The following is a 13581-nucleotide window of genomic DNA, read 5'->3' on the forward strand; positions in this document are numbered from 1 at the left end:
CAAACATAATAAGCATAAAAGTCAATATCTTGCATATTTATATTTGAAGCTTAAAATATTAAGCAATAACACAAGTTTACAGTCATTTAACGACTGTGGTGTTAGAGGCCGTTTCTTGCTTATTTTGTGTTGCAAAAACGGGAAATGATAGTAAAAATTTCCCAAAAAGTAGTATTTTAGAGTTGTGATATTTTTTCTGAAAAAATAAAATTATATTATATTAAATTGCAGCATGTACCAAGGCAACTTGAGTTCATAATAAATACTGAACAAAGCAGATACTACCTATTCTCCTGAAAACAACGAAAAAAACCCAATTTAATCGGAAAAGCTGAATTAAACGACCTAGGAAGAGACCTAATCCAAGGATCATGCTGAGCAATTGGGTTCAAGACTACAGCAGTGGAATTTACTGGCATCAGAAACGAAAGTAAGCTACCTAAGCTGAGCTACCTTCAATTTTCACCATGCCAGATAAAATTTGATTTAACATAGTAATATTTGTTGTAGTAAATAAAACCCATTATTTTTAAAATAACATTATTTATTTATTTATTTATTAGTATAATATTTATTTACAGTATAAATAATACAAAAATTTCAGAAAAAAAAAATTTTTTAATAAAAAAAACATATACCCTGTAACCCAAAATCGGTCCGTGATAGCAAAGTTTTGAACTCAAATTCGTAATCAGGATATCTCAAATACGCCCACAAACCACTTAGCACATCGGTCGCAAATTTTTCCATCAGATTTGTTAAGCAGTGTAATTGTTATGCAATCGTAAACTATATTCTTAAATATTTAACTTTATACTTACAAACGGTTTCTAGGTCCTCTTCTTTTCCAGTTACCAGCTTTGCTTTGAAATTTGTAAAGCCTTGCTGTCTAGACGGTTACTTTCAGTTAGTAAAGTTACATGTTCTTACATGCCTTTGCAGGCACCGTTGTTGTGAATGAAAATAATCATTGCAAAAAGTTTATTATTGCCTCGAATCGTCACCCCAGTTTAAAATTTCGTTATTTCATCTCTCAACGTTGGGCGGGAGTTGAAGTGCTCATGCGACAATGCCAATGACACTCAGTGGTCATTCGCGTCGTAAAGTTCTAAAGTTTACTTGACCCAACTGTACTTGACGCATCCGTTTTCTTGCAGCAGCGCCAAACGCCTCTTAGCACTCGCTCTCACTAACTTTGGAGGACTCTTCGCAGTTTCTCGCTATTGGGGCTTGCACTATAATACGCGACAAGAAAGCTTTTACCAGCAAAAAGACAAAAACTGCAAAGGCATGTAAAATGAACTACACAACTTGCAGCAACAACGAGACAAGAACAACAAACACAAGTAGAGCATGCAGTAGCTGTTGCATTCAAACTTGGCGGAGAGAGCTAAATAAAGCCTGCAACATGCTGTGCCTTTAAGTGTTTCGTAACGCTTTTGTTACTATGTTAGTTGCAGTGAGTACCTCACTTATTCCATTGCAGTGGCTGCTTATGGTCTCGTAACAAATTATTATCATAAATTCTGGATTCTGCAAATGAAAGATTCACAGTAAGCGAAGTTTCCGTAACTACCCTTTTTCTGTCCTTGTTTGAAAAAGAGAGAAGCATTAAGTGTGCAGCAAACTTTTCCACTTTAATGCCTATTGTTTGTGTGTGTGATTTCTTATTTTTGCCTCTGCAGATGAAATATAAAATGGAAAAGCTTTCTATCAAAATTTTAATTGATTGATAATTGCTTCGCCGAAAGATATTTGAGAGTAGAAAAGAGTATTTGTATTGGCTTGCGAAAAGATTTCAACTGAAATGTAATCGTAAATACAAAAAAAGGAACCTGTCAAATACAGTGATTGAATAAATTAAATAAAGAAAAAATACCGATTATTAAGATCTTTCCATAAAATTGGATTTTTTTGTATAAGTGAGTAAATTTTCGTACAGTGCAATATATGAGATAGTGATCGTAAAAATTTAAAAAATAGCATTTAATTTGTTGGAATTATTTTAGTCATTATTATTTATTCATCCTCTAAGTATGATGAAAATTACATACGAATCAGCCGTAATATTGAACCATGCATACCATTCTAACTCTCATGCAAATAATTATTTCTTAGCACAGTCTGAATTTAAACAAAATCGAATCTCTATTAAATGAAAAAAAATTTTATTCGAAATGATCACTTTTTGCTTTCACACAAGTCCTTAAACAATTCGACCATTAGTCAGCATGCACAGTTTCTGTTGGTATTGATGACGCTGCTTGAACTAAAGATTACTTGAGACTCTCCAAATTCCTGTGGGGTATTCGACAAAGTGCAGTTCATTGAATTCAATCTGGACTTAACGATGGCGAATCATCTGCAGCTATGATAACAGGAATATTGGAAGATCCAGTGTTTTAACTCCTATTTCACAGAAGTAAAGAGGTGTAATACCTTTACACTGCCTCCCAAACCATTACAGCAGCTAGATGTACAATTGGCATAACATTTTTTGTGTTATTGGAAGCTTTTGCATAGATTTTGTCAGTTTGCTTATTAGAAAATTCTTCAACAGTGAAAATTTGTTCATCTGTAAAAAAGATACTTTCATGGCCGTTTGCTAATATGTTTCCGGCGCGTGGTCAAAAGATGTCGAGTTGACCAACATAAATTTTTGTTTTTTATGGAGATTTCTGCGAATGAAACGTTGACGTTTTGTTCTCACTGTATGCATTTTGAAATTTGTAACAGAATTTATGGCAAAACTGAGTATTAGGGGCTTAAAGATCACTCTAATTTAATATTTATGTGATACGTATGTTATCTCTACAGAAATAGTATATTTATTATTATATTATAAGGTCACATATAAAGGTATGTATGTATTTATTATAATCATATAAATGACTGCCTTGCGCATATCAATTAATTATAATAATGAATTACACCTCCCACAAATAATTATGTGCGAGACAATATGCGAAGCAAATCAAAAAGGCAAAAAATCTAGACCAGAGGCATCTAATGCTGACTGGAAAATTTCGCTCATTTCCATGAATTATTTCTTTCTACATGTATAATACAAACTACTATTTACGGTATTAATTAGTTGAAAGTTCTTGCAATGGCCACCAAGAGGATTTATTTATGAGTGAACGTATTTATGTATACGAATTAAAACAACACCAAGACTACTTATAACACATATACAGGCGTTGCACGATGGCAAAGCGTGAGTTGTGTGAGTGCTGCAAAACTTCTTGACTTTGTTGCTTTTTGCCTTTTTTTACCTTGCCACACTCTGACTTAGGTACCTTTGTATACTTGTATATGCATACAGCACAGTTTGTTTTTGCTGTTGTTTATATCGTGCCGAGTCATAGAATAATATAATTCAATTTGAGTTGCAGTTAAAGTGGGCAACACTTGCAGTTATTGCAAACGAATCAGGTGCACTAGCAACGTAGAGAAAAATTGTGCAAATTAATGAATGAAGAGAAATGTGTAAAATATATATGAAATCAAAAATTTGTTGTTGTAGTTCAGTAAGAATCAACAGGCGAGTGCAGTAAGTATAAAAACAAGTTTGTTGCAAGCTATTAAGAGAACAAGTGGTGGCAGCTGATGCTCATTATTGCGGTTATTAAACTTTTAGATTTGAAACTTTGTGCGTACTTTAAAATATAGTGAAAAATATTAAAAAACAAAAAAAAGCGTGAACTTCAGTTGCACCGAAACCATAACACCCTTGACAAATACAATAGATGCCTTAGAAGAACTTGTTTTTGTTTGGGCAGTTTGTATGGCAGCTATATGCTGCAGTATTCCGATCTGAACAATTTCTTTGGAGATTACACCATAGCCTTAGACAATAACCCATGCCACAGTTCTTGAAGAGATCTCAAATGAAAAATCTTTCCATACATGCACTTAACTCCGATACGATAGTAGTCCGATATCGGCGTTTCCGACAAATGAGCAACTTCTTGGAGAGAAAAGGACGTGTCCAAAATTTCAGACTGTATCTCAAAAACTGTATTGTTTGTGTCGGATCAGTAACTTTTCCAAATATTTTCTTTGTTGAAAGTTCTATGTAAAGAAAAGAAAGTACAACAGGAGTTTTTATACTACTGAAACAAACACAAATTTATTAGGAAGTCCGAGAAACTCTTGTATCAAAGGCTCTGCGACATATGTATTATCACAATAATAGATATTTACAAATATTTTTCACTTGAAATATGTGAAGCAAAAGCGAGATAAAGCAGCATTTGTGCCATAAAAGCCATAAATATACTTATTGTTGAGCAATATTGCACAGCAATAACCCATTATATGAAGAGCCGCAGGCAATGGAGGAAACTAACTGCTCCCTAATAGCAAATTTTCTATGCTTTAAACCATTTTTATTACGAAGCTCAATGGAGCTAGCGCAGCAGCTTGGACACAGCTTGGTTGCTGGACGCTCCCATAACGCTGCGGTTTATTATTAACTTTATAGTTGCATTTTACGGCATTCTTCATATTGCAATATGCGAAATTGAAATGGAAATGGAAATTTTAAGAGCACAGACGCGGAATAATGCAGCAATCAAACGAGGAAACAATTGTCTGGCGGAAAAATGTTGCCTGAGAGAAACGAAAATGAGTGGAAAGTGGAAATGGTAAAAGGAAATTAAAATTTATTGCAATGTATTGCGCACTGAAAGCGCTGAAATTGCTGTTGCTGAGTGCGACTATTGACTACCGAATTGAGAAAAAACTTTTACAATTTCTTTTTATAAAAAGTAGCTTTCGGTATGGCTGATATAAGGTCAGATCTAAAATCTATTGATAGCTCTGTGTAAGAATTGAGAACCAAGCCCTTCTTAGTAAGTAGGACTGATAAGCAATATTCAAGTGCAAAAAAAGACAACAATAGAAAATTGAAATTGAGAAAAGCAAGTAGCTCTTCTGTCAATTTAGATTTAACCAGATTAAACAGTAAATAAGCAGTTCAAGTGAGCCGCTTCAAACTGCTACAAACATGGTAATAGAGAGGCCTCTTCTATATATATAATTATTGCATCTTGCGTTTGCTCACCTTCTAAATATAATAATCATAAATCACTTTACAAAATATATATACTAAATTTCAAGCGAATTTGGAATTTCGTCTTCTCTTCATTCCTGAGAACTTCGTTTACTGCAGGCATAACGTTTAGCTTTAATTAAACAGTGCCACTTAGCAATCGCTTTGATTTAGCTTAGCTAACGATGTTCAAAATACATATATCTATAATATTATATAATGAATATATACATAAAAGAGTGTCTACCTTAGTTATCCACGAAATAATATTTGGTACTCATCCATTTTCAGCGAATGATATTTCAGAGTTGTTGGTGTAATGAAATTCCTTCTACGAGTATCACTGTCAATAATTAATTAAATCCAGTGAGGCATTTCAAGAATTTCACGAGAGGTACTTGTTCCACCAAAGCAATTAGGACCCCATAAGTTAATATACCGATAGTTATATTATATTTATATAGATTTTTACATGTGTTTAAGGGCAGAACCATGTATTAAAACGTAAACTGGTCAAAGGATATTCAATTAGGTTTTTACGAAGATTGTAATATGCATATATGTAACTAAAGTATGATATATAGTGCACCTATATATTATATTATATAATATTTAGTGAATGAATTCAATATTTATTATTAATCAGAAAATGTGAACTTAATTTGTTAATTTATCTCTCTTACTGCCGCATAAAGATAACAGAAGGGACGATACCAACCATTGGGAGTATCCCCACATATTTGAGAAGCTTTTAACGAAGCTATAATACCCATCACAAATACAAAGATTCCTTGCTAGATTTTGATTCCGATCGTTCAATTTGTTTGGCAGCTATATGCTATAGTGGTCCGATATCAGCAGTTCGGACAAATGAGCAGCTTCTTAGTGAGAAAAGGACAGGTGTAAAATTTTAAATCGATAGCTTAAAAACTGGGGAACTAATTTGTATATATACAGACAGGCGTACACACGAGTGTTTGTCCAAACAGACGGACATGACTAAATCAAATCAACTCATCATGCTGATCATTTATGTATATATTATAAAGGGGCTCCGATCCTTCTGGGTGTTGCAAATATCGTGGCCAACTTAATATACCCTGTTGAATATATATATAAATATATTAATATTACAATGAGACTCAACTTATCTGGCTTTGTTCTTTAGAGAATTATTAACATTTTTTTTTTGTTTGGAAAATGTTTACGTTTTAAAATAGTTGTTTAATATCTCGCATTGATTCAAGTTTCACCACCGGGTATTGCAATATCTTAAATTAACAAATTTAATATAATTTCTTTAGTGTTGGTTTCCCAAAATATTTCAAATTCAGCGTTTTATAGCATTTACGTCATTACAAAAAGTCATTTTCAGTCAGATTCATTCAGAATTGAACTTTGAATGATATGATTGCGCCTTAAAAATATAATGAACCAGGTAGTCCACGTAAGAGGTAAGTAGAAATCATATCCTTATTTCTCAATTATTAAAAACAATTTTATGGTAGTTATACGAGTATTTGTCAGATTTTCTCTGCCTTATGCTGCTTTTATAAATAAAAATACTTTTGTGACCGCAAAGCAAATTGCTTCATACGAGTATGCCATTGACGTTTTTCAGCTTTTCAAAAATGTATCTTATTTCTTATTTGCACTACCATTTTCAAACAATTAGCGCAAATAAATATACTTCTCTTTTTCTTCTTGCTTAGTTCCGCTTTTGTTGGTTAACCAGTATGTACATCTCTCTTATGTGGTCACATATGTATACGTATGTGTATGTAATTGTTGAAAGGATACTTATTTATAAATGAATGTTTATGTGTTTGCGTGTTTTTGAAGTTTTTGGTACACCATTTGGGGTTTACGTAAATGAAAAAAATTCAGCAACCATATTGAGAAATTTGCAGCTGTTGCTTTTCCAAAAGTTAGTATGACATATTTTTGAATAGCACGACCGACCACAAATATTTGGAAAACTTTAACCTTATTCAAATGTATGTACATACCTTTAAACTACCAGCTAAACAAGAGTGCAACATATCAAAAATTCCCGATTTATTAATCATGTTTTTATTAATTTAACTATTTGCTAATAAACTTTTTCATATAATTTGCATTTGATCGGTCTTCTTTTTACTTAATATTACTGAACTCTTTTTTTAACCAGCATAAGTATCATAGAATGTCAAACTCGCATGATTTATTGCTCACCCAACAGCGTAGTGACAGTTTAAATGTCAGAATTCGCACGTAGCAATATTTAAAGCGATAAATGAAAGCAAATATTGGTTTTAAAAATTTGCAGTTGCTAAATTTCATACGCAGACAAAATCGTAAATAATACGAAGCACAAAAAACTAAACAACGCTTGTCTGTTCACGCTGTCAAATCAACGCAACACAGATTTAATTGCTTTGTTTATTCGTTTTAATTTTTTGTCATAAAACAAATAAGTACAGTTGGCAGCTGTCTACAAATACAAATAGTAAATATATATAGACAAATTTTATATTTTTCTAATAGTAGTATTAGTATATAATATATAGTTTTTTAGTTATATCTAGAGATAAATTGCTCTTACTTATTGCTTCATCAAGAAAAAAGGATTCTTCTAAAAGAGTACTCTTTTCGAACTCTTTATCATGAAGATGTAAACTTTCATGCAAAAGACCACCATGTTTCTTCCATATGCAAAAGAGTTTACTCAAATTTAATATAATATTAGGAAAAACTGAGTATATTGTTAAGCTGTTATTAAAACAAAAAATAATAATTAGTAAAAGTATTGCAAGACAAAAAAAAAAATAATAATAATAATAACTCGAAAAACCTTATTGTATTATATACTTGTGCTCTTCAAATTGTAAAAAATTTAATCCTTTGCAAAATATTTAATAAATTAAATTGCAAGCACTTTATATTAGGGTGGAGCGAAATAAAAAAAAAATTTTTTAACATCTAGACATGTGGACAAAAAAATTATTTTTGGTTTAAACTTCTTACATTTATATAAAAATTACCGAATGTAGCGGTTTTTGACTCAAATTTTATTTTAACACTTAAGGAAAGCATGTTGTCGTTTATGACTTTTTTTTTAAACTCCAATAATGACCACAATAAATTTTTCTAAGTTGATAACTTTTAATTGGCCAGAAAGACTATCCCCAGCTTCTAAAGCACTTATCGAAAATTTTTTACGAAATAAAAATTTTAACTCGAAATTTAGTTTAAAATTGAGTGGGCCCCCTCTAGATGTTAAAAAAAACTTTTTTTGTCCAAAAAAAAAATTTTTTTTCGCTCCACCATACTTTATATTAGTATTTAAAAAGCTTAAACTTACAAAACAGCATATTCGCACAATGCCCGAACTAAATAGCATCGCTGCATCGAAATATAAATTTTACTGTTTGTAATCTCTAATACCAATAACAGTAAATCAGCATACAAGTGCTCAGTAAACTATGTTAAATTTTGCATAAGCATATAATCAAATATATTTCAAATTATAAATTTGTGTAAAATCGCATAATTTTGTAAAAGTTCGCATAATTTCAGTGGTTTGACTCCAAAAAGCAAATATTTGCACAATGCAAATATCAGTTTCCTTTTTTGGTATCAATAATTGGTGTGCACAGTAGAGACAACAAAGCTGCTTCATACATACTATGTTGTTGTTTTTGGTAATATAGTTATTTATGACAGCACAATCGGTTTGTTGAAAAAGTGAAGCACAATTATGAAATAGAGACATTTCAGTTCAAAAGCATGCTGTGAAATTTAATAATTTTGACTAATTAAATATAAATTGCCCTGTCACAAGCACGCTCTTTATTAATATTTTATTTATATTATATATAATATTTTGGCAATTTGCTATTAAATTCTACAAAGAACAATATTTATGAATTTTAATTAACCATCTTTTTTTTGTTGTTCTACAATAGAAATGTGTAATTTTTTAAAATTATTTTTCAGTTTTTTCCTAACAAATTTATGTTAAAATATATAATATAAAGAAATCAAAAAGACTACTCGCAAATTTTTTGAAAGAATTGTCACTTGAGAGAAATATATAATCTGACTCAGATCTTTAAAAAATGTTGAAAGAACTAGCATAGCTATTAAGAATTAGTACAGTTCAGAAATGGGCACCGGAAACCGAGTTACAACTCATTTAAGAAAATTTAAAGGCGGTTCTGATAGTTTTCCAACGTTAATAATACCAGAATTGACTCTGAATTGGAAAGCCAAGATTAAAATGTTAACTTTTTTATATTTTTTCAAATACATGTAATAAACGAACTTTTATGAAATTTTTCGAACATATAAATTGGCATACTATATTACACCAAGTAAGAAGCAAGACAAATTATTCTACATTGGAAACTAGAACTTGCTACTACAAACTGAAAACCTATATGACTTATATACACACAAAACACATATGGTACATGGATTTATTTCGCAAATAGTAAAAGTCAACATGCGTTTCTGCGAAGCATAGATTAGCATTCTCAAAAAACCAGCATATGAGCAAAAGCTTCCGAAAGAAAAGCACAAACATGTTAACATAACATTTAGCCTCTCCTTAACACCATATATAATATTTACAACACCAACTCGTTATACGCTGCCTCAAGCGGCACAAACGTGTATTTGAAAAAAGTTGCTCTCAAATATAAGTTTTACACGCACGCAGATTTTCTCTGCTCACCTCCTCGCCTCGCCTCGCCACTTTTCATAACTCTACAGCAAATTTTAATAATTTACGGAAACTAGCTTGAAGCTCAAATGATTCCGCTGAAATATGACGGCAGAACGACGTTGCAGTTGTTTGTGTTTAAGTACAGCTTACGAAAAGTTTCTTAATCATGCACGCCAACATGCTAACCAACTGTGAACAGCGCTTAATGTTGAAGCTGCGGAAGCCTTAAAGTAGACACGGAAGCAACCGCAGCCACCACTGAACTGCCACCAACATAACCCCAGCGGCAGAGACAACAGCAGGAGAAGAGCCAAATGTTTTTGCACAACCACAAATAATACTGCAACACAAATGAACCTTCATTGCACGTACAGAGACATTCACACATGGATGTTATGAAAGCTCTGCAGTTTTTGCACTTTTACTTTAATTTCTATGGTCAGTCGCAGATATTTTGCTGAATTAATTAAGCCAGCTCTACATATATCTGTATAATCGAACTCAAAAAACTTACAGAATTTATTACTCCAATCAGTTCGCTTCTCCTTCACTTTTACTGTCTCTTCATTAATCTGCTCTTAACTTACTTACCGTTTACCTATCGCATCACCGCAGTGTGATCTAGATTTATGTTCGATACCAGAGTACTAACTAGTACTAACTGAATTTTATTCAAATAATAAAAAACTTTAACTTCGGCGGCAACGAAACTTGAATACCCTTCACAGGTACATTCCTTATAGCATGTAAGAATATAAAAAGATTTTTTACTTGATTTTGATTTATAAGTTTGCTTTGCACCTATATGCTATACTGGTTCGATCTAAACAATTCTCTTTAAGATTGTAGCGGTACTTTGAATACAAAAAAGTTTTCCATATGAGAACTTGACTTTGATCGGTCAATTTGCATAACAGCTATATCCTTTAATGGTCCGATATCGGCGTTTCCCAAAAATGAGCAGCTTCTTGGTGAGAAAATGAAGTGTGCAAAATTTCAGAATAATATCTCATAAGCCTCTCAGTCTTAGTATGCGTATATACAGACGCACACACGTACAAGACTAAAAGGACTCGCAAAACAATTCTATAAAATGTCAAACCCGTGAACTGCTTCTTTGCAAGCAAGGGTCTTCAAATTGTAAAAAAGCAATCCAGTTCAGCAAACGTTAATTATGGCATGCCTTCCTCTAACCAGCGAAATCACACAAACGAAATTCCGCGCGAAATTTAAAAATTAATAGAAAGAGATAATATTAGTGCCGCAAAGCAAAAGCAGATGAACGGTTTTGTTGAGCCTATGGCAGCGTACAAATATTCGCTTCTGACCACACGGCAATACAAACAAACATAGTTACATATTTGTTGTCGCCTACTCTCTCGCGTTTACTGTTTCGTTGAATATTTAGCGCATTGGCGGCGAACATATGCAATACACCGCAAAAGTATTTGGAAAATTGTCAGAAAATATTGCGTTGAAGCATGAAAATTTGCTGAAACTGTTTACTATGCCACAACTGACATGACTGAGCACACATGTTTGTTTATGCAGTCGTTGGGGGTAGAAAAATCAATAGCATAGACCACAAAAATGTGTACAATAACTCGCTTGCCTCATTGCTAGATCCTCATATGTGCCACGGCACCCACCAACTACACCAACAACCATCTTTTTCAATTAAGAGAATGCGACATTTTTCAAATGCATTTTATACAATTTATTATAAATTCTTTGTGGTTGCCTTCACTAATGATTTATTACACAAAAATACAGATTTAGCACACACACATAATGTGTACATAGATGTACATATGTATGTATCTCAATATATGTACATACTTTTAGTTTAATATTATTTACTTATTAATTATTAATGCTAATTTTTCTATTTTACTCGTTCGCTATTTAATCAATTTACTAATTCCACATTCCTAGCTTTTCCATATAAACTTTGCACAGTTAAATCATCATGAATGTTAAATAATTAATCTCGCTCCATTTAGGAATTAGTCGCTACTGTTGCATATTTTAGAACTTACAATTAGTTTTAGTTATACAAAACAAATACTCTAGTGCTCTTTATTTATTTATCTCCTACAAATTACACATTTTAATGCTTAATAATTAATGCGGCAATTTTAAATCCCTTGGAGCCGTCAGTTGCGCCGCTTTAAGTATATATATACATATAGATATTTTTATATATATATGAGTGTTACTATAATTTATTGTTCCGTTGGACTGTATTTTTACATGTTCACACCGTTGAATGGAATGTCACTCATTCCGTTATTTATGTACGGTCACTGATGAGACTAGGCTCGCGATAACGAATGGGATATGTGAGTGCGTTTCCTTTGTCCCAGGAGTACAATTCCTGCAAATACAGAAGAGTAGACAAAAGGTATAAATAACTTACTTTAATTTTGTAATTAACTTCCTTAAATTTTGTAAATAACTCAGCCTAAGATTACGCTAATACAATGTTATGAGCATTTACAAAATAAAACAGATCGAAATTGTATATATTTACAAGAAATACCAATAACTCCAGTCATCACATGCCAGACTATTCTTTTTAAATTTAATTTAAATTTACTATAAAAATACTTCATGGAAGGTGCAAGAACTCAGAGCTTATGTAAAATATGATTCCTATTAAAGTAGAATTAGTATATTTTAGACTCTTTGAATATTTATCTAATATTAATTCGCATTCAGATATATAGCTAATGAAGAAATAATATATGTGTATCAAGTGGCTTGACTAAGCTAGCCTTTGGAAATAGACTAAGATGCTTTTCTACAAATGGAGGTTTATTAGCAGCATTTGTTTGAGGTTCGTTGAATGTTGGAGCAAATCGAAGACTTCAGCGATGACCCTTCCACAATAATTGAAATATGAATTTGTGCCAACATTTTGCTTGCTAAAATCACTATATGTACAGTAATTTTAAACTATGACTATACTCATTCAATGACACTATTTCAACGCATTAACTCAAGGTAGAATATATTTTAAGAAAATTAAATCAACAACACCAGAAACATTTTCTCTTAATCAGCAATTGCCAAAGAAATGCAAAATCCTGTTGTAATAAGTGCAAAAAAACTTCTCTTCAATATATAATTTAAAGTCTCATCCTACATGTACCTACATATATACGTGTATATACATGTATGAGTACAAAGGCAGCAAAGTGTACAACATGTCGTATACGTAATTTTTACATGACAAAGAAAATCAATTCGCCTTTCATTTGCTGCACGGTAAATAAATTCTCTAAGAAATTACTTCCTTGCAACTGCAACCAAGTAGAACGTACGTAGCTACATACACACTCATTTGTAGCACGTAAGTGTAAGAAGGTAATATTCAATCGGAGAATAAATTGCACACAAATTGCATACTGCCAAGTCGTTGAAGAAGGCAGGAGCCGAGTGAAGAAAATTAAATAAATTTGTAAAATTCGTAGACTAATATATTTTCGCATGCAGTGACTACAGAAGAAAGCAAAAAGGCAAATAAAATATTGAAAATGCATAAAAGCAAATTTTTCGCAGGAACATAAGAGAAATTGAATTTATTGTCAATATTCTTATTTACCCTTTACTACTAAAGCAATTATATGTAAATATAAAGTGTATATAAATACTGGCTTACAATTTTAACACGTAGAATTGTCGATAACATATGTCTTAATATATACGTTCAAGATAAGGAAGAAATTTTTTCTATAGCCATTATGAATTATCCCTCAATTCGCTGTAATAATATGTAGATACACACTACGCCGTGGTATGAGTATAAAAATCA

General features: G+C 32.0%; 1 protein-coding gene across 1 annotated transcript in view; it reads right to left on the bottom strand.

The window, feature by feature from the left end:
- Positions 1–11457: 11457 nt before the first annotated feature.
- The window catches only part of LOC106616261 (uncharacterized), a 37081-nt gene continuing 34957 nt past the window's right edge, over positions 11458–13581 (bottom strand). The window contains exon 18 of the mRNA XM_014232878.3: positions 11458–12141. Coding sequence (XP_014088353.2) covers positions 12058–12141 — 84 coding nt within the window. The 3' untranslated portion in view covers positions 11458–12057. The remainder of the gene's footprint in view (positions 12142–13581) is intronic.

This window comes from Bactrocera oleae, chromosome 4 (assembly GCF_042242935.1).
Source record: "Bactrocera oleae isolate idBacOlea1 chromosome 4, idBacOlea1, whole genome shotgun sequence".
In the NCBI taxonomy this organism is placed as follows: Eukaryota; Metazoa; Arthropoda; class Insecta; order Diptera; family Tephritidae; genus Bactrocera; species Bactrocera oleae.